This window comes from Aspergillus tubingensis (genome assembly GCF_013340325.1).
Source record: "Aspergillus tubingensis WU-2223L DNA, scaffold_3, whole genome shotgun sequence".
Lineage (NCBI taxonomy): Eukaryota > Fungi > Ascomycota > Eurotiomycetes > Eurotiales > Aspergillaceae > Aspergillus > Aspergillus tubingensis.
Window position 1 is genome coordinate 4,133,927 of NW_023336277.1, and position 20,981 is coordinate 4,154,907.

At 50.5% G+C, this 20,981-nt stretch overlaps 7 protein-coding genes across 7 annotated transcripts; 3 read left to right on the top strand and 4 right to left on the bottom strand.

Annotated features, from left to right (window-relative positions):
- Positions 1-1,107: 1,107 nt before the first annotated feature.
- AtWU_02511 (transmembrane proteins 14C family protein) lies at positions 1,108-1,581 on the top strand (the record flags this gene model as incomplete). The annotated part of the gene is made up of 2 exons (XM_035497625.1): positions 1,108-1,392; positions 1,459-1,581. 2 exons carry the CDS (start codon positions 1,108-1,110, stop codon positions 1,579-1,581), a joined length of 408 nt encoding a protein of 135 aa, XP_035353518.1.
- Positions 1,582-2,575: 994 nt separating this feature from the next.
- On the bottom strand, positions 2,576-3,838 carry AtWU_02512 (cytochrome P450 family protein; the record flags this gene model as incomplete). The annotated part of the gene is made up of 1 exon (XM_035497626.1): positions 2,576-3,838. The coding sequence occupies one exon, from the start codon at positions 3,836-3,838 to the stop codon at positions 2,576-2,578; it is 1,263 nt and encodes a 420-aa protein (XP_035353519.1).
- Positions 3,839-8,532: 4,694 nt separating this feature from the next.
- AtWU_02513 (tyrosinase family protein) lies at positions 8,533-9,749 on the bottom strand (the record flags this gene model as incomplete). The annotated part of the gene is made up of 4 exons (XM_035497627.1): positions 8,533-8,811; positions 8,875-9,196; positions 9,268-9,353; positions 9,411-9,749. 4 exons carry the CDS (start codon positions 9,747-9,749, stop codon positions 8,533-8,535), a joined length of 1,026 nt encoding a protein of 341 aa, XP_035353520.1.
- A 4,556-nt stretch (positions 9,750-14,305) lies between these two features.
- Positions 14,306-15,103, top strand: AtWU_02514 (A4/G1 family peptidase; the record flags this gene model as incomplete). Its single annotated transcript, XM_035497628.1, has 1 exon — positions 14,306-15,103. The coding sequence occupies one exon, from the start codon at positions 14,306-14,308 to the stop codon at positions 15,101-15,103; it is 798 nt and encodes a 265-aa protein (XP_035353521.1).
- A 494-nt stretch (positions 15,104-15,597) lies between these two features.
- On the bottom strand, positions 15,598-16,052 carry AtWU_02515 (TMEM14 family protein; the record flags this gene model as incomplete). Its single annotated transcript, XM_035497629.1, has 3 exons — positions 15,598-15,794; positions 15,856-15,948; positions 16,016-16,052. 3 exons carry the CDS (start codon positions 16,050-16,052, stop codon positions 15,598-15,600), a joined length of 327 nt encoding a protein of 108 aa, XP_035353522.1.
- Positions 16,053-16,786: 734 nt separating this feature from the next.
- Positions 16,787-17,805, bottom strand: AtWU_02516 (isocitrate lyase/PEP mutase family protein; the record flags this gene model as incomplete). Its single annotated transcript, XM_035497630.1, has 3 exons — positions 16,787-17,409; positions 17,464-17,608; positions 17,671-17,805. The coding sequence occupies 3 exons, from the start codon at positions 17,803-17,805 to the stop codon at positions 16,787-16,789; spliced, it is 903 nt and encodes a 300-aa protein (XP_035353523.1).
- Positions 17,806-18,071: 266 nt separating this feature from the next.
- Positions 18,072-20,905, top strand: acoC (aconitase family protein; the record flags this gene model as incomplete). The annotated part of the gene is made up of 8 exons (XM_035497631.1): positions 18,072-18,156; positions 18,212-18,624; positions 18,685-18,867; positions 18,921-19,280; positions 19,330-19,870; positions 19,926-20,251; positions 20,304-20,481; positions 20,538-20,905. 8 exons carry the CDS (start codon positions 18,072-18,074, stop codon positions 20,903-20,905), a joined length of 2,454 nt encoding a protein of 817 aa, XP_035353524.1.
- Positions 20,906-20,981: the final 76 nt, after the last annotated feature.

Sequence of the window (20,981 nt, forward strand, 5' to 3'; positions counted from 1 at the left end):
CTAAAAACATACACATGATCGCTACTTCCAGAGCACTTATAGTCTAGCACAAGATAAGCAATTGTGGTACCTAGTTTGACTGAAGCTTGACACATTTTAGTTCATTGTGGAAGCGCTGGACCGACCACTAGAGAGGGATAAAAATAGATCCCTTATAGTAATATAGTAATTACGTCTCGGGGATCGTCAATAGTTACCGATCCCCCTGCTGATTGAGGTGGTGCGAACATTGTCTGCAAATGAAAATCAATTCCAGATGGCTTGATGTAGACTAGGATCTCATGAAGTGAGGTTCTAGTCCAATGGGAAAGTGCAATATCCCGTCGTCTTGAATGTCTCTGATGGATGTTGTTGCGATGAAGAAGAAAACCAAAAGATTGAGGGAGATTGTGGGTGCCTGGCCACTAGGCCTGTTCGGGTGGATTTGCTGCCTTGTTGGCCTCACCCGCTCACCTGATCGCTAACCTGATCCAATATTCCCACTCTGAATAACTTCATGACGAACTCTTCCCTCTTCCTTCATCTCAATCAAATCAAACATCAGAAAGAACAATCCCCGTTCGGCTTATTTTGCATATTCTTCACGCACCAACTCGGCATCTATATACATGTTCTGCTTGTCAGGATGATCATCCAGATCATGAAACCCACCGCCAATCACTGCCACTTGCACTGTGTCCGATCCTTGGAAATCGCCGTCGGAGCCTGATGGGCTTCATTCGCCAATGACGCGTCTTACTCCCCGGGCTAGCGGCCACTAGCCCATCCATCGGACTCCATCCATGGCTTCCATCCGCGAATCCAGCCGCCGTTTCGCCCAGCCCGGCCCCCACTGGTCCTCGGTCGGTTCCTGTTTCAAGGCTATTTTTTGCTCCTGGCCTTTTTCTCTCACTCTCTCCTGACCCACCACACGTCCAGTCCAGGCTAATTTGATTGCCGACGCCGCCGCCGCCGCCTCGCCCATCGCTCTTTCTCCTGACCGTTGCTTATCCTTCCACTGGACCAGTCCATCTTTCTCCTTGCCCGTCCTTACTACCTCCACCAACATAGTACACTCGTTCCAACGCTTTGTCTCGCCTTGCTTTCTTTTGATCTCAGTCGCCCATCATGCAGTTGAAGTCCATCCTTCTCGCTTTGGCTTTCAGTGCCTTCGCCCAGGCCGCTACTATCCATGGCTACTCCCAAAAGGATTGCAAGGGGGACAACCCAACGGATTCGAGTAGCTCAAAAACGGATACGTGTCTGACTTTGGATTCGAGCAGTTCCAAGTCTCTTAAGGGTTCACCTGGCGACTATGTTCTCACGGCGTTTGCTGAATCGGATTGCAATGGCAACGGCTTTGCCCTGCCGCCCGGCAAGTGCATCAACGGCGACAAGTTCACTACCTACGAGGTATATGCCCCGAAATGGATCTATTACGGGTTTCCCTGGGTTTGCTAACAGAACCGAACTATTTAGGTCCAATTTATTCCCATCGCCAAGCGAAGCAACGCAACGGCCCTGCTGGAGTTGTACGCCGACTACTACGCTGAATTTCCCGAGGAGGCCGAGGAGCTTAAACGCCAGCTGAACGAAGCGTAGGGGCAGCAGATGGACGCCACTGTACAATGACCTTTTTGAGTTTTGCATAGTTGAATGACTCGATTATTCTTTTTGAAGACTTTGGAGTTTGGGATACCATATCTGCGACATTATTACTAGCACCATGGCACGGATGACAATACAAGCTATTCTCGTTTCCACTGGAGTCACATGGGAGGAACATCTGAGTTGGAAGCTGATCGGTTGGGTTGAAAACCTGGATTACCATGTTGCAGGTCGCATGGAGGCCGCTGCGATGAACTGATCTGAGCGGACATCAGGGACATCAGATGAGTTGCTCATTTCTGGACTCCGTGCTTTTCGCACACCAAACATCGTAGCTCGTCAATTACATAGAATGGCCTGGACAAACGATCTCATAAAACTTGGTGTACCGGCCCAGAAACGGCATCTCTAGTGCTACTCCGGTCACTGCATGTCTTGGGAAGTCAAGATGGATCATATACTATATATGCTAGGCTTGGAATATATAGACAGGTCTGATTTTTTTTTATGCGGAATTGCCGAGAAGACATTCCGAATCCTATCACTATTGTCACTGTGGACAAAATGGTGCAGACAGCAGAAAAGTTGTAATTGGACTTTACTATTCCAACCACCCAAGGGGCTACAATCAAGATCACAACATCATCGCATAAGCGGATTGATTTCAAATTCAACTACTGAGAACTCAATCTTCCATTCTGGGCTCAGTTCAAACAAAGAGGCCAGCAACAAAAAACACGATCACAAGGCAATCTTGCGTGAATAGGCTTGTCTCGGCTGATCAAGGCTACAGCCTAATCAGACGTCTAGCACAGGAGCGCCGACCATTCCTCCTGAGGTCCAGTATACTCAGCAGTTGGATCCGCCAACCACCACAGCCGATCGGGCGAGGTGAGGATCATATACGCACTGATGATGTTCATGCAGCTGCAGTCTGTATACTTCTTCTCATACGCCTTTCCGATGGCCGGCACCCGCTCCTGCCAGGTCATCGTATCGTAGCCCCGGCATCTCGAACACTCCTTAAATGTAGGACACAGTGCTGGAACAGCTCATCGTAGCGTTGCGGGTTCTGGCACCGGTCTCGCAAAGAATAGTTCCCTGGCTGGTCGCTGCGTCCCACTGCCTTCAACATTGGGTTCATGGCATTAAGCACCGCATCGCCGTACGGGTCCACATCAGACCCGGGACTATTCTTGCGCGGAGGCATCAACTTGTCCAGCAACAACCCGGTCTGATACCGCGCCATGTAGATTTGCCAGGCCAATTCGCGGCCTGCCAGATGAATGGCCCACAGGGCGCCGTTGTCCAGCGCCCACGCCCACACATCAATGCAGAATCGTCGCACCATGGCCGTGCCAGGAACTCCCTGGTGCACACTGACAATCGTCAACAGGTTGTAGTATTCCTTGGCCAAATTATCATGCCGATAGTCGCAAATATCATGCATCACAGTGGACGCAAACGAAATGGCATCCACTTCCTCGTCCGTGCCGATCAGCGGCTGTTCCAGCTGCGCATGCAGGGCTAATGCACGGCCCGCCGAGTTAATCAGCCGGTAGCTGATGCTCCGCCGCTCGTCGTCGGGGAACTTCAACTCTGTCGCTTTGGGGTGCAGCACGTCCAGGTACACAGATTGCACGCACATCAGCCAGGCGTCCATGATCTTGCGGTGCGGGCCGGGTCCGTGGTCTCGGTGGACGTGCTCAATGTATTCGCTGACGCGCTGCGTGCAGATGTCCAGCACCACGGGGAGCTCGCCCAGGAAGTGGAGGTAGTCTGGGAAGCAGGCCAGCACGCCGGCGGTGCAGCTCCCGTGCACGCATTCGTGGCAGAGCTTGGTGTTGTCTGACAGACACCAGGTGAAGCCGTAGACTTGCTCTGCCACGGCGTGCCAGAAGGGGGTGTCTGGGACATCGGGGAAAGATTCTCGGAAGCAACGAAGGAGGTATTCACCACGAGGCAGAAAGGCCAGACGGCTGGGAGCTGCCGTAGCGAGGAGCTCGGGATCAGGAAGGTCCTTCAAATCCCGGGTCCAGGCCAGACATTCCTGGAAGATGGCCGCGCGCATGTGTGCGTCGTAGATGCCCACGGGATTGCGAGCATCGAACAATTGCAAGCCAATGGTGGGATTCCAGCTCTTACGGAGCTCAGTCACGATCTTCATGTCTTCAGAGAGCTGACCGGATACCTTCTCAATGGGAGGGTAGAGGTCAGGTCCGAAGAGAGCAGTTTGAGTGGTAGTGGCCATTGTGAGTGCAGGGAAAGGAAAGAGGTAGAGTATTTAATGGATATAACAACTAGATTGATATCTGGTGCTTGAGTACTTGTGAGAGTTCAATCTTGATGCTTGGATCGTAAAGGACAGTCAATGGGCGTCCTTATATACCTTTTCCTCGAGCTCTCCGGAGGCCAACCAATGCCAATGACGTCTCAATGGCGAAAAGCGCTTTGACAATGAAACGACACTTGTTTGCTGTACCGTGATTGAATAGGTATACACCATCGGCTAGAATACTTTGCAGATAGAATCAAGTTGGCTTGGATGGGTGGTTGTCGCACGGCCCTGAGGGAACCTACAGTATCCCGTTGTGGCAACTCGTGTGAGTGTGGACTCCACCAGGGCATGCGGTACTAGTACGAGGTTAGTGTAGAATCGCAACGAACGTCTACGGGTGGAGGACAAAGCTGGCTGAGGGATTACGCCTTCATCTCTAGGTAGGTCCGAGAGTTACAATGTTGGATGTTACTATATCCAGTTTTGTCTGAAAGTCCCTACGAGTCTCATGATAATGTGCTTCAGTCTAGTCCTATCCAGGAAAGCTACTGTCTATGTTGTTGCCTCGCGCAGAGCTATCTACCTTTGGTGTAGTGGCTGCTAAAGCTATCGGGGAAATACGCTGCTTGGTGATGGATGAGGTTCATAATGTGCTCGGTGATAGGCATACAGAAGCTGCATGGCCATGTGCACAACATGGGAAATTTGATGAAAGTACGGTGAATGAAGCAGTGTCAATTTAGACGGAAATTCTCGGAGAAGATGCAGTCGCATCAGAGAGCTTTCCTTGAGAGGTTCTCTTACTCATTCTGGTAATTCCAAACATCAAATAGGACAGGCCATGTTGGTGTCATGCGAATGTCAGGGAAACCTGCAGCAGCCCAACGGTACAGCAGGTCCAGGAGGGCTATCATCACACACGAGAAAGGTACTAGGGGCGCTGTATCAAGTTTCCATGGATCATAAATTTAACGCCTGATGTAATTTCCTGCTCTACGGAGGATCATTGGATTAAAGGGCACAGAAGGGTCTTTACTGAAGCTCTTGTGCTTTTGATTGAACGTTGAAATTATCTATTGGGCTTGGGAATCACAGAGGGGCTAGTGGAAGTGGGTCTTGAGCGTGGGATTCATCTGTCGACTGGAATCCACAGTTCCAATGACAGATTTTATTGGCACATATCTCTTTTCGGCTCTCAGTAGCTGTAAGGTATCGATTGGAGTGTTAGGTGATTTTACATGCAATGGAGAACCTTCAGTGCTCAGAATCATACCAGACCGATATCTTCGCTGCTCTGTCTATAATCAGGTCGCCTGAATCAGGACACTTTAGGGTATACAGGCAGACATGAATCAGAATGAGCGCTACACGAGGTGTAAGGGAAATCTTGGTGGGGGGCTATAGTTCACGCGCACCATTACCAAGTGGCCTTTGCTAATGGCAACCATGGTATGTGGTACTCCTCTCTATTTCAGGGAACCTGTAGTGATCATATCCCGAGATATGTCAATACAATCCCATTTCATTATGCTCATGATTCAGGTATCATCGAGTATACTGCATATAGTAGGATTTCTCGTGTCATGCTGTCCGAGGAACTGCACAATCGGTGTCTGAAATCAGGTTATTCACGTCGCAACAGCATATAGTCTGCAGTATGGATGCAACAGACCCAGTTGCCCTTACATGCTTCCGTATTCACCCGTTGACAGACCACATGTTTATCCATACTTCTGCGTCTAGAACCTGTTTCTGCATCCAGTCGGGCTTTATTATGGCCAATGATGTCTGTGATAAACATCTGTCTCCTAACGGTCGTCTTGCAACGGACCAAATCCCGAAGGAATGTACTTCTGTCTTGCAGCGCGCATCGAAGCGTAACAGTAGTCCTCACATCGCTGCGAAAGTGCGGATCAGCATGTTGCGGTGAAGCTCTACGAGGTAGACTAGCAATTGAGATGCGGGCAGCTCCCAGCTCTTCTCGAACAAGGTAGAATCTCCGAGAGCACGAAAGACCAACATGCCCATCAACTCCACAGATCGTCATACGGACATTTCCCTTTGCTTATCGATGGAGACAGAGTGCGGTTCGATTGTTTGGAAACGACTGTATTTTACGAAGAAGATAGAAAACCTGATTGCAATAGGATTAGACGAGGAGTTACTGATTAAAAGTGAGTACCAAGAACTCGTCATCGTCTATCTAAGGGACTTTGATTACATCTCCATAATGTCGGCGTAGAACTTTATGCTCCACCTGTCAAGAGCTGGAACTGCCGCGCTTGGGCTCAGGAGGGGCATCCGGCGCGCCTTGCGGACATAATATCCGCCCAAGATGCGATTGGGCTTGGAGCGGCCCGTTATTCCATCCCCGGGTCTGTGGTCCTGACGGAATGCAGCCACCAGGGGGGCACGGTCGCATGCAGATCCACTTGAAAGGATCATGTTGGATTAGGGCGACATCTATCCCGTATTTCACGTCATAGGGTCAACGGGTTTGGTATCGTTGATATTGTCAGAGTAGGGTTCAGCGGCAAGGCTCGAGGTTGTGTCAGGTTTGCCTTATCGCACCCTAGCTCGTTACAAGGACCAGAAGTTGTGATACCAGAGCGGAGAGAGGCAAGATAATGGTATGAATCACTCTTGAGTTGTACGGATTTGATTTTTGAAGTCACATGGACCACGTAGTCTTCTTCCCCATATACTACAGAGCTATCGGCTACGCAAGGAGTAGAAGCAAGGCGGGCAACTGGTATGTTCGTACTGCTCTGCCTAACTGCGGATATCTACTTTCGGCTAAGCAAGCAAGTAAAATACGTATAATATGTCGTAAGAGATAATTACTCTGTAGTGGCACATGTGAGCAGCCAGGGATCCAAGGAACGCCGAAACAGAAGTGGTTGGTAGAAAAACCAGGGAAACCAGAAAACATCGTAGAACATCGCGCTGTATACATCACGTTGCGTCGCATCGTATCAACAGTTCCTCCATGGCCAACGTTCAAGAGTTCAGTGTGCACAGATCACTTCGGTACCGAAAAGCTGGACTGCGTCGGTTTGGTAGTGAAGATCCGAGCCTTCCCAAACCATCGAAGATCAGCACTTCCACTTGGGGACGATCACAGGGGAGGGCGCCAATAAGGCTCACCAGTTAGGCCTCTCTTGTGGAATGTGCTGAGCGGCTGATCCCTTGGCGCATACGCCTTCTGCCCATGGGCGCATCCTGGACCATGTCTTCAACCGCCGAATTGCTCTGGAAGATACGACCGATGGCAGCCAGACCCACCAAGAGTGTAAGCGGCAATATGGTGATAGTGCAAAGAGATGGCTCGCCTGAAGCGGCACACGAGGCCAGACACACCGTGCTAGCCAAAACTGCCGAGAAGCTCATGAGGAGATAGTTGTGCTAGTGAGAATTGAAGTACCCACGTTTGATGAATGCGGCAGGGAAACGGAAGCTCGAAGTCTCGAGGTTAGGGTTGTACTCAAGAAGCGAAGGGTAAAGGATGAGACCAGATTTATAATGAATCTTCTTGCAAATGATGTGATGGATTTTACGGTCATTTAATCTTCTCCATCGATTATGTTCGACGTCAGTATATATGCAAGAGAGTTGAAAAAGCAGTAAAGTTAGAATTGCAGCAACGTTCTTTTGGAGCCATTGTTCGTACTTTGTCACAGCCTGTTTTGGAACAAAGTTTGATTGGTGCATTGGACATGCCTTAACGGGAAGATTTTCATACTTAGTGCCTCTGATAAACGAAGAGTTTCCTGAATCTGCAGGACAAAAATGGATGACAAATGACAGTCCCACGAGGCATCGCCTGCATTGGCCTCTGCAGGGCTGGGAAGGCGGATGATGGCAAGATGCATGGACGAAGCATATCACTCTCTCAGTGGCTACTCATCCACCATGGGGAGCTGTTACTGTCAGGACATGGACTCAATCAAGTCGTCCTGTTCAAACGTATCGCTCATATATCCCCGAACTACTGCAGCCCAAGATGTCCCATTCGCGAACTTTGAAGTTTCTTGTCGCCGGAGAATTAAAGAAGGTTTCCGGTGAGTTGGGATGAGGATGGGCAGTAGTATGCGCGCGTGATAAGCGGTTGGCAGTTACTGTCATGACTCCGTCTTGTTTAACTTTGTTTCCTTTGTTTTCTATTTCTTTGCAGAACTGATAATCTGTTGTATATGTCTGGAACGCCCGTGAAATAATGACTACTCACTTTATCATGCTGCGTCAGTTATCCACGTGCTCTGTCGGTGGCAATTCCATAACAGGCTGACAACAAGAAATCCCCAAGACCTTGAGAAAAGCAGAGAACTGACGCAGGTGGCTTCCAGAGCACGATACGTGCGCCTAATGCAGTCAATGCGCACGTCCACAATCAATGTCTGGAATACGGAGTAGTGCGGACGTTGTATCCGAGGATACTGGGGAAGTTCATTGGTAGCTTTCCGTGTTGATGCCCAAACTCTAAACAAGTACAACGGCGTGCCAATCGGCACACTTCAAGTCTTCGGTGTGGGAAATAAAACGGGCGGTATGAAAGTGTACCTAGGAGTTTCTCTTGTCTATTGAAAGTTCTATCAAATGGAAATGTCTATAGCGAAAGTCTAAGGGGCTGATCAGGAAAAAAACCTTCAGCAAATGCAGATTTCACCCTAGTCATATCCGTAGCACAGGTAACCTCCCTGGGTGTTCATCACCTCGGCAATAGTGACGTTGGGCATGATGTTGAACGAGGAGAGTTCGTAGTGAAGAGTAGCGTTTTGCCAGCCTCCAGCAGGCTCCACATTGGCTGTGTGGTTCAGAGTCGGACCGCTGATGTCGTACAACCGGTTGATGGGATCCTGCTGCTGCCACTTCCACCAAACCCGGTCAATGTACATGTGGTGCATGAAGAATATCGGGTCGCCTGGGGAGGACTTGATGTCCGCCATCTGCGCATTTTGTCAGTCAGTGTTCTGCATACGGCTCGGTGCGTACTGAATAGTGTCACATACCACACCACCAATATAAGTGTGTACACCCTTGTGAGGGATGTTGGAGATGCAATTCCACCAAGGAGCATAGGTGTTATAAGCATTGCACATCTCCAGTGCTGTGCTATTGGCGTTCGCAATCGCGTTCTTGGTGTCCCATGCGCGGCGCAAGCAGTAGTCTGTGTCTTCATCGCCCGGCCCAATGTGCAGAGTGAGATTGGAAAACCGGCCATCGCGTACGCAGTAGTCCGATCCGGTTCCATTGCCACCAAAGGCATCCGCTCCCCACATTGACGATTGCCACATGTTGCCGCTGTCAGCGTCCTTTTGCTCGTCCCACCAACTAATAGCAGTATCTGTTAGTTTTGGTGTCCATTTGAATGCGCCAAAGGTGAGTAAAATGGGAATACGTACGGCATAGGACCGCTGTAGTCACACTCATTACGAAGCAGGGCCTCGTAGATGTGCATGTAGTAGCGGTGCCAGGGGAGGAATTGACCCTAGCAAGGCTGTTAATGAGAGAATAGGCATATCATGAGCCTTTGAGATTGACCTACCACATGGTGGATAATATCCGCATACGCCGTGTTGGTCATTCCCCGGTGAAGGGCCTGAAGGTCACTAAACCGACTCGTAGTTGCCGTCAATCCGGACTGGGCCGGCTTGTTCATCAAGCATTGAACGGAGTCAAGGAAACTGTTCTGCTCGTGCGTGGTCAAGTGACGCCATTCCTTGCGGACAGTCATCTTTTCGCGAGTGCAGCTTCGACTGAAGAATCCAGGGATATCATGAGAAGTGGTCTCACTCTGGTCAGTGTTAGCAGATAAATGGGGGACTGCAGCAGCAGAGGTAGTGGCTGCCAGCGCCAATGCCACCGCGAACGACGAAAACTTCATCCTGTGAAGCAGAGAAGGGAAGACGTTTATAAATTGTTTATAAAATGAAATTAAGAAATATAAAGAGAAAAGGAGAAATAAATGACTGTCAAAGGTAGGCTGGATACTCGAAAGAAAAGAAAGAGAGACTGAAGTACAATGTAAAGAATGAAGACCTCAAGACCTCAGCAGTAACTTATGCCTTTTATACCTCTCACTGTTCGAAACGATGAACCCAACTCACATTACAGGCGCCTTCAAAATAATCCTTTCAACCACGGATCGGCACTGGAAAGTATCAATCGGGAAAGGTCCGGAGGCTTTCTTCTATAAGGCTGGAAAGCCGGTGACATGGGAATGGAGGAGCGGATGAAGAACGGTCCACAACAGTGATAGAAGCGGACTGTATTCCAGGAGCCAAGGTTTCAGCCACACCCAGTAAATTTCATGCTGGATCCCCCTTGAACAGACGTTTAGCGTCTTCCAGCGACAACGAAGGGCCGAGGTCGTTGCGGCAGGCACACGATCCCGAACACTATATGATAGGGGCACCGATACAGGATGGTCGGTCAGATGAACGTGTAACACAATTGTTGGGCTCAAGTATACTCTGAGGATAGCTTAGAGTGGAGTATAGGAGAAGACATTTCTATAATTGGAGACATTAATGAGCCACAAGTATTGCGCAGCGATATTTCGTGGATCTCCTTCCGGGCTGTAGAGAGGCACCTCAGGTGGACCAAGTGCTGGTGAAGCGATTGTGCCCAGAAGCAGTCAAACGCGCAGTTCTCTCTACAGCTACTGAGAGCCTGGTATTTGGCTGCACATGGGAATAGCTTCAACAAAGTCAGCCATGCGTAAGGCGCCCCGTCGGGAATACGTAGGGCAGGGCTTGGCGCGCCCCAGGCGAGGGTCTTGACGCGCGTCGGTACTCAACCAGTCAAGCAAGCTTTGCTGAGATCCGACTTGCCGAAAAGCTAGAAAAAGCTAATCGCCGGTAGAGAGATAGAGAGTAGATACAGGGGTGGATCAGTCAAGGGCCCATCATTCCGGTCACTGTCAGTGTCAAGCGGCTGACTATCTCGATTCTTGATGGCAGCCGACCAATTTGCCGACCCACCCTTACCCGCCGATAGAAAACGGCAGGGATTGACCAGAAAAGTCTGCAGTGCTCTGACTTTTTTTCACTCCCTTGTTTAGTCCTGACTCGAGCAAAGAACGAAAGATGCCTGCAGCGCCTGTATCCAAAAGGAGGAGGACTGCGTGGCAGCAATCTCTGCAGCGGAGACTAAACTGCTGGTGGACCGCGCTCTCGATGCTGGGGCTCCGCCGAACAAAAACTTCTCATCATTGATGAAGCCATGATCTTATCTTGAAAATTCCTCCAATTTTAGACTCAGGAATATGAAAGATGTTTATGTCAGCGGCTCCAATGCGCCAATCGCATCCCTTGCTTCAGAGATGGGATTCTCCGCAGACCAGACCAAAAAGTCAGTGTGGGTCGTATATTCATATTATCGTGACCTAGGACCAACATGGTGGGGTACAGGTGATACCTTCGCTTCTGCAGAGATGCAAATACACATGGAGGCGATGGCAAAGGGAGTGAGGGCATAGGACGTATACAGAAGGTCCGGTTAGCAGCCGGCATTGCACCACCCTAAGAACTGATCTTTTTCAAAGTTGCTGGATGGTGAGCATCACTTAGCCTTTGCCTTATATATGAGAGAGCAGGTTCGGGGACAGATTACCATTCTTTCTGTAACTTTCTGCCCTCTGAAGTAGTGAGTATGTGCGAGGTCTTCAGCATGAGGCGTATAAGCTTCTCTTGGCATGGAAGACGCGGCCTCGAGCCACGCGAAATTTATGCGGGCCATCTAAGCACGTTGTAAGCCGGCTGTTTGAAAATTGCGAACTGATCCACACGAATACGAGAAGACCTGTGATCCGTCCGCTGTCGTTCCACATGATCGAAAAGGAAGTGCGTTGGGAGGTTTTCATGTCCTACCCCTGAGATAGCGAGTCCGTGGGTACTACTCCCTATCAAGGCGCTTCAAACTTCCGAAAGGAATGGGCAGCATCGGTTAGAGCTCGAGAAATGGGAGTAGTTTTTGCGTTACCTCATTTCTCCCCTGAAAGTTCTCTTAGGAGATGGCGTGTCTAGCCTTTCTGTATTTCATGCTCTATCCGATTGATGTTGGTGTTCATCTTCCAGGCTTGAGTGCCTTCCCCCATATAAGTGATGAGACTGTGAATAGGTCTTAGGCACAAGGTTTGGTGAAGTGTTAGCCATTGACGATAGCTTCAGCATGATCAGTTTCCGGGCATGCAAACTGATTAGTGACATTGAACTAAAGACAGTCAACACGTCTACAGCAAAATATAACGAGCCTGTTCCTAAAACTTTACATGATTTTTACCAAGTCTCTACATGTCATTGTCTTGAAATGACATGATCTTCTTTGTCAGACACTCCCCAGCGGAACAGTTTTGGATTGCCTTCTGACATAGGTCATACGATAGCCAAAACTTCAAGAAACAGAACTTCGCGTCCCGCTGTCATGATTTAGTTGTACCTGGCTATGAACGGTGATCGCCAGATTGGCGAGCTGCCAGCCTCTTCTAGCAACGATCGACATCGGGTTGATCTTCGGAACCGGTGACTTCAATCTATACCGGGCAATGTTCATTAAAGACGTTGTGGGTCGATCTAATGCCTATCCTGCTAATGCCGCTCATGTTAGGATCTCGAAAACAGTATGGAATATAGATACACTCGAATCGAACCTGATCTGCGGCAACTCCACATAACTCGGCGATCTTCCCGCGTGCTCTGGGCAGTTCGAACTGGTATATCCTCTTGGCCATCCATCCCACCGCAAGGATGAGCTAGATGGAATTATCCTTTCTGGGTGCTAAGAAGATAGGATGCTCGTTCATGTGTTCAGTCAATTGACCTGATATGGTCTAGTCACAACATATTCATCTGATTCCTGTCTATGGGTACATATCCAGTCAAGAAAACTTCGGACACGAAGTTACCAAGTATTGCAGACGGCGCTCCCAGTCGCGCGCGTCAAGTCGCCCTCAACAAACAAGGATCATCGTCATATCATACTCGCCAAGGCTCTATAGCCACAATAGTATGATCATACCGGGAGAATTAATGGTAAAGGACCTCCGATCTCGTCCAACGGAGCTGGTTCCCACGCGTACGGACATCTGTTCCCCATTTGGACAGATATCCGCTTCGCCGTCGTGATTGATCCCCGAACTCTCCGGTCCTGGAACCATATGGCTTCTGCAGTGGAAGTGTTAAAACCCGGACAACGGTAGCGATGATAAGAGATGCATCATCACGAAGCAGCGACATGCATCCTACAAAGCGGGGCTGAAGCCGTTGGCGCCGGGGATGAAGTGGATATCCCGACGGACTCCGGCCCGTTGCCTTTTGGCCACGCCTGACCCCTCATGCCGGCACTTATGCCTCTTCAGGGGCTGATCTTCAGTCTTCTCATACATTTTCACATCGAGGCAGACTTGGGGATAGGATTGGTAGCAAATTTGGCAGATGGGCTGTATTCTGTCTTCCCTGGATATCCGGTATTTGACATCCAGCCCCAGGTTTCTACAGCGGGCGGAAACCCGCTCTTCGCGATGCAGATTCTGCATGGCTTGCTATTGCCGAGGAGCAGATGCATGATGTGAAGGTTAATTAAATTGATTTCTCCGGAGTTTACAGGCTCGGTAAGGCACGAGCCACTCAATCACCCCCATTCTTCATCCTAAATGAAGTTTATCTGCCACACACGGGACGATCTCCAAGGAACCAATGGACTGTTCCTCTCGTTATCATCACGCCATGACCACACGTCGTCATCGTTGGGGATGGTAGTCTGATGGACATTCCGCTTGAGGCAAAGTGCGCCCCAATGTCACGCGGTTAGCTAGTCTTCTGCAGGTCTACAGTCGGACGAGAGAGCTCGAGAGCCGATATTCTCAAGCTGAATGTTCTCTACTGCTTCGATACCAGCATGATCGTCCCTTTGCTGTCGCTATCAAGATTTTGAAGTAAATGTTGTTCGTTTATATATGGGAACCGCAGATCTATGCCTGATGCTTGAAAAGACATTCCGTGATCCTTCCGTTACCAAGAATGCTTGTAACTTTGAAGCTTTTTTTCCAAGGCCCTCCGCATCGCCAGTCCCGAACTAAGCGAAATGAGCTCTTCCTCAATGCTGCAGACAGGAGACACCATCGCTTTGGCGCCTTGGCACCATCAGCCACCGTCGGTCCTATCACCATCGCCCTGATCGATAGGCGAATGCGTCAATTTAGTATCCGGGTAGTGTTATCTGCTCGATATTGCACTGGCAGAGCAGGAATCGGAATTGGCGGATAAAGAGTAAAATGAGCTTCAAGGAGGGGGGAGAGGGGACACTGAAGGGGTATAAAATCAAGGCCAACTCCCTACCAGACAGTCCTCATCCAGCAGCATCTAAACAGCTTTCACTCAGATTCCAAGCATCTCCCAGTCTCTCTTCAAGCCATCACTTTACATACATCTCTCTATCAAGATGAAGACCACTGCTCTCTTGACCGCTGGCCTGCTGGCCACCTCTGCTATGGCCGCTCCTCTGACGGCCAAGCGCCAGGCTGCTCGGGCCAAGCGCTCCACGAACCGCCAGAGCAACCCTCCCTTCAAGCCTGGCACCAACGAGGTCCTTACCCTCAATGGCACCAAGAACGTCGAGTACAGCTCCAACTGGGCCGGTGCCGTCCTGATTGGCACTGGCTACACTGCCGTGACCGCCGAGTTCGTCGTGCCCACCCCCTCGGTGCCCTCTGGTGGCTCGAGCCGCGAGGAGTACTGTGCCTCCGCCTGGGTGGGCATTGACGGTGACACCTGTGACACCGCTATCCTCCAGACCGGTGTGGACTTTTGTGTCCAGGGCAGTGAGGTGAGCTTCGATGCCTGGTACGAGTGGTACCCCGACTACGCCTACGACTTCAGCGACATCTCCATCTCGGCCGGTGATACCATCAAGGTCACCGTCGATGCCAGCAGCGACACCACTGGTACCGCCACGATTGAGAACGTGAGCACCGGTACCACGGTCACCCACAGCTTCACTGGGGGTGTTGATGGCGATCTGTGTGAGTACAACGCTGAGTGGATCGTCGAGGACTTTGAGGAGGATGACTCCCTGGTTCCCTTTGCCGACTTTGGCACCGTGACTTTCACCAGCTGCTCCGCTACCAAGGATGGCTCGTCCGTTGGTCCTGAGGATGCCACCATCATCGACATCGAGCAGAACGAGGTTCTGACCTCCGTTTCCGTCTCCGATAGCGAGGTCGTTGTCAAGTACGTCTAAGACATTGGAGGTGTGAGGCTTGGGATTGTTGAAGCTTCGATGGATATATTCCGAAGGCAATGGTGAGATGAGTGACGGAAATGAGGGGTTGGTCTTTTGGCCTAGGGCTACCCCTTTGTTGATACTTCTGAAAAGCAAGAGTTGCAAATGTTTGTCTCTTATTGTATATGATGTTATAGTTTGCCTTGATTTGAATTAATTTAAACCAACGTTGGACTATTGGACTCCCTTAGCGCAATTAAGATATGACGTACACCCATAAAAGATTACGCATCTCTGCGAACGGGCTAACGGCCCTGATATGTCGAGGCACAGAAAATCATCTGGCAAATCAGGACTCGGAAATCTTGGAACTCCAGGCATATACCTCATTGCTGTACAAAATTCACCGATGTGCTTAAACAATTACAATGAATTTAGGACACATGGTATGGTACATTTTAATGCGATCACTAGCACTCATTCGAGCTGTCCATCGAGGCTAGTCGGATATCTTACACGCCGAATCTAAACTCGCGCACCTTCTTCTGATAGTAGAAAGACGCCAACAGACCCGTGGCACCCAAAGCCATGGGGATAGGAGCCTTAGCGCGGGTCTTGATCGTCCGCATGAGACCGGAGACGAGGAGGACCACACTGTTTCCCAGGGCCAATTCCGTGCCGTAGTCCTTGTTCTCTTTGATCAGGTAGCCTGTCAAAACGAGATCAGTATGTGTTCCTTCTTCTACCTGCATCATGTGGGTGCTACGTACCTGCGTAAGCGTAAGAGAGACCCAGGCCGACACCGGCGATCAGGGACGGAGCGGAACGCGTCCGCATGTAGCCGGCGATGCCACCCACCGGCACTGTTGAGTTGCCAATTGTTTAGTCCATGTCTGGTAAATTGATGCAGTTAGGGAGATGTCAGCTTACGCAGGCAAGCCAGAGTGAAGGACGGGTGTTCAGCCATGGTTTTGATGCTTGGATAATTTGAGGAGATGGATGGAGAAAGTAACTTCTAAAGATGGACCTCTTGAATTGTTGGTGTCCTTCTCGGCATTCCGGATGCTCGGAGAGCGAGAGGTCCGAGCACGAGCAGCCAATCAGATGCGGTAGTAACGCTTGACACAAGCTGGCATATATACTTATGAATTCTCTGCTGTTCTGAGTATTTCCTAGAAGTTCGATGAATTTTGTCTATTACATCTGATAGGTGAGGTAGTGCTTTCAATAAGTGTATCGACAGTGTGGATTGAAAGAAAACGTGTTAAGCATCTCTGCAAGCGAACTTTTCAAAGAGGTTTATGAATATATATGTATATATATATATATATATTAGATTATATAGTACTAGCCACTATATATATTACGCGAGGTACACTGAATATCAAATATCAGTACTACTAACTAGGGGAGGTGAACATATTGTCATATGCAGAAACATGTAAGCACTTCTAATGATCAAGGATTGGCCTCCTAATTTAGGATTGCAATACTGAAAAAGAGATAGTAGTAGAGGACTAAAGCACGTGATGTGGACTTCCCGAAGAGGGAGTTCGGCTCTCCGCCTGCCCAATCCAGAACGTGGTATTAACCTCACCGCCCGGCCATGATGGGTGGGTGCCTGGGGCTCTTGGGAAGTGTCATCTTTCTCATGGCTAGTTACGGCTCTGATATACAGAGAGCATTCCGATTCCTCACCCTTCAAACCCCCTTGTCATATAACCTCCCGCCCGAAGCCAGATCCAGCGCCACTGCCTCTTGCAATCCCAACACATTGAATAAATCCCGCGGACTCCCCCCTGCTCGCACCGCCTGCGTGCCGGTTTGCTTCAATTGTTGTACCGCTCCGCTAACCGCCGAGTAGACTGCCCCCAATGCCAATCCAGGGAAGATGATCAACCGAAACCCGAGCTCCTGCGCCTGACGAACCGAGAGATCTGGCGACACACCCCCGGGAACATTGTTGAAGAGAACGGGGGTGGGCTTGAGCTCTTCACAGACCTGTCGAGCTTGATCTGTGGACGTGATGCCTTCCAGGAAGGCTACGTCTGCCCCGAGGGCGATGGCTCCCTTGAGTCGGGAAATGGCGGCATCATACCCCAGTGACTGGAGGGCATCCGTCCGGGCAATCAGAACAATATCACCGTGGGACCGGGCGCGAGCATTCACGGCGGCTTGGATGCGGTCCAGATATTCGTCCTCGGGGACGAGTTGCTTGTTGCGCAAATGACCACAGCGTTTACTCGTCGGCTGGTCTTCCAGGTGCAGAGCGGCCACCCCGGCGCGGATGTATTCGGTGACGGTGCGGTGGACCATGAGAGATCCTAGTAGTATGCCTGGTCAGCCACTGGATCCTGTCATTGGTGGCGGAACAGTACCTCCGAAGCCCGTGTCAGCGTCAGCAATCAGCGGAATTGTCGGGTCCAGATTGGCGATCATCTCTGCATTCCCCCGCATTTCGTTCAATGTGACGACTCCCAGGTCCGGCTGCCCCAGTCGTGAAGCCGTCGTGCCTGCTCCTGTCTGACAACCAGTGTCAATAGACAGATAGAACCCTGACCAACAGTGAGTGGTGTAGTACCTACCATGTACAATGCATCGAACCCCTCCTGGAGGGCGATTCGGGCAGTAAAGCCATCGTAGACCCCCGGACAGACAATAATCTTGCTCTCGTCCGCCAAGAGCTGGCGAAGCTTGGTAACCGCAGGAGCAATGGCCATTGTAATGTGTGCAGTAAATCGATGTGGGCGTAATTAAGCGCAATTGAGGGGTTACAGCAGCAGCAGCAGCAGCAATAGTGCTTGGTGGTGCCATGTGATGATGTTATATCATACTTGTGAATCCTCCGGGCCGCAAGCGGGCCGAGTCCGGGAACGCAGGATGCGAAGGATGCATCCCATTTCATATATTAAGATGCTGTCCTTACAGCTTCGAGGAACCCCGCTCAGAAATACTCGCTCATTAAGTCTAGCAATAAAATACCATCATGGGTGATGCTAGCGAACCCAGATCTTCTTCCCTACTGCAAGTACTGCAGCAAACCCGGAATGTCATCCTCTCGGAGACAGACAGTACGTCGGGAACATCAAAGAAATACATAGCAATAATTTCACTAACGGGATGAAGCGTACGCATTGCCAACCATAGGGAATCTACTTAAACAGCTGGTGCGAGTAGTCGATGCGCTTCGGGCACAGGACTACCCTCGGGAGGCCAATGCCCTCAGTGATGTCCTCACGATAAGCCAACAACCCACGGAGATAGGAGGACTCGGTTTATCCGCAGCAGACAGTCTAACACCCGAGCAAGAAGCCGAAATTACTTTCCTGGTCACAGCATGGCTTGAAGCATTGAACTCGGCCGATCGCGCCAGGGCACCACCTGTTCCACTCGCAGTCCGACCCCCCGGTCGACGTGGCATGACGCTGAGCGAGAAGATCTTTGCGCTGCACAATATTGACCAGAAGGGGTCCGTAGCACCTGGAGAGTTGATCCGCGTGGACGTCGACTGGGTAATTGCTTCTGAGGCTTCATGGAAGGTACGTGGTTCTCATTCAGCGCAGAGCTACATATCCAGATGCTTACCGCAAGACTCATAGGGCATGGAACGAACGTATGAGCATCTCGGGAAGCCTGGAATTTACCGGAATGACCGGTTCTGGCTAGCAGGTGATCATGTCGTGGACCCCCGGGTGAATGAACATCCCAAAGTTAAGGCATTGATTGACGCCAGTGAGAGGGCTAAGCACGTCTTCAAGATGACCGACTATCAGGGCATGAACGTATGTCTATTCCAGTTTTGCGAGACTGCACCGCTTGTGCTTACACGCTGTAGTATACTATCCTTCATACCGAGTTTTACCGCGAACGAGCCCAGCCGGGCATGGTAGTCGTTGGTTCCGATTCCCACACCTGCTCTTCCGGGGCATTAGGCTGTCTGGCCATCGGCTTGGGAGCAGCCGATGTGACTCTTCCGCTGGTGACGGGAGAGACGTGGTTCAAGGTCCCTGAATCGGTCAACATTCGTCTAGTCGGTGCTCCTAAACCCGGGATTGGTGGGAAGGACACTATTCTGTACATTCTGCAACAGCTGAAGCGGAACACTGTGGCCGCGGACCGGATCGTCGAGTTCACCGGGCCAGGAGTTAAGCATCTTTCTTGCGATGCTCGGTTTGCCATTAGCAACATGACCACAGTCCGTCCATCATCTTGTACAAAGGCCGAAGAAGTGCTAACGGTCATAGGAATTCGGCGGAATTACCGGTGTTTTCGTGCCCGATGAAATTACGGAAGAATTCATCCAGAAGCGACGCCTGCCCCGACATAAAAACACCAGCGTCTACTTCAAACCCGACGATGATGCCGAGTATGCCGAAACCCATGAGATAGACCTTGGCGAGGTCCGGTCGTTTCTGGCCAAGTATCCCAACCCTGACGACGTCGTTCCTGTCACCGAGCAGGAAGGAATGCATCTGGATGGGTGCTTTATTGGTGCTTGCACCACTGCCGAAGAGGATCTGATTCTCGGTGCTCTTGTGCTGGAACAAGGGCTCCAGCGTGGTATGAAGCCGATTTCTCAGGGGAAGAGGAAGGTTGTTCCGGGCTCGATGCCTATACTACACAGACTTCGTGAGGTAGGTCTTGCACAGATCTACGAAGATGCTGGATTTGAGATCGGCATTCCGGGGTGCAGTTATTGCGTCGGCATGTCGGCCGACCAGGCTGGGCCGGGAGAAGTCTGGATCTCGTCGCAGAACCGCAACTTTGAGAACCGTATGGGCAAAGGTACGTTGATAACACGTGGACGAAGATGGCGACATAGGTCTAACTGCAATACAAGGGTCCATCGGCAATCTTGCATCCGCTGCCACAGTTGCAGCTTCGTCATTTGAGATGAAGCTGAAAGACCCGCATGAATTTCTCGAAACTATCGATTTGGAAAGATGGCATACCCTCCGTGGTTTTTCTATGTCTGCAATAGACTCTACACAAGACCATATCTCCTACATGGAACCTAGTGGCTCCGCGACAGCAGAAATAAAGAACGCCGGCTCGACAGATGTCAAGTCGTCAGAGGTGGATACTTCAGAGACAGCAGATAGCTCTTCGTCCGACGTGATGACAGGCAAAGTGCAGCGCCTGGGCGATTTCATCGATACTGATGCTGTATGCTGTTCCCTTCCCTCTGAATCCCGTCACATCAGCTAATAAGTACCAGCTGGCCCCTGCCCAATTCCTTATCAGCATGTCAGACAATAAGATCGCAGGCGAGCACTGCCTCGAACACACCCACCCCGAATTCCGCCAGCGCGTCAAAGACGGGTTCAATATTGTCGTGGCAGGCAAAGCATTTGGATGTGGATCGTCCCGTGAACAGGCGGTTATGGCACTCTTAGGTACGTCTGTTTCATATTCTCCATTGCCGATTTCCTTCTAATACCATGTTACACAGGCTGCGGCGTCCAGTGTGTCATCGCCAAGTCATACTCGTTCATCTTCCAGCGTAACATGCCCAGTCTGGGTCTCTTGGGCATCACCCTGACTGACGAGGCATTTTACGACGTCGCTCAAGATGGCAACGAGATTTCCATCGACTTCAAGACCAAGGTCATAGACGTTGATGGGAAGCAGTTCGGATTCCAGTTGAGTCAGATGGAGCGGGAGCTCTTTCAGCATGGCGGTATCGCTTCGGCATTCCAAAAATTTGGAAACCGGCTGTTTGAGCAGATGACCAGACCGAAGAATCTGGGGAGTGCGAAGTCACTTGCGCTTCGTGGAAGTGGGGAGAGTGCTGGCCCGCATGCAGGATTGCAGTGGTAGCGGCTGGCTATCGTGGAGGTAATCTTCCGTAAATAAGAAGTAGTTTTACTCTTAGGACATTCGTTATGCATGACAG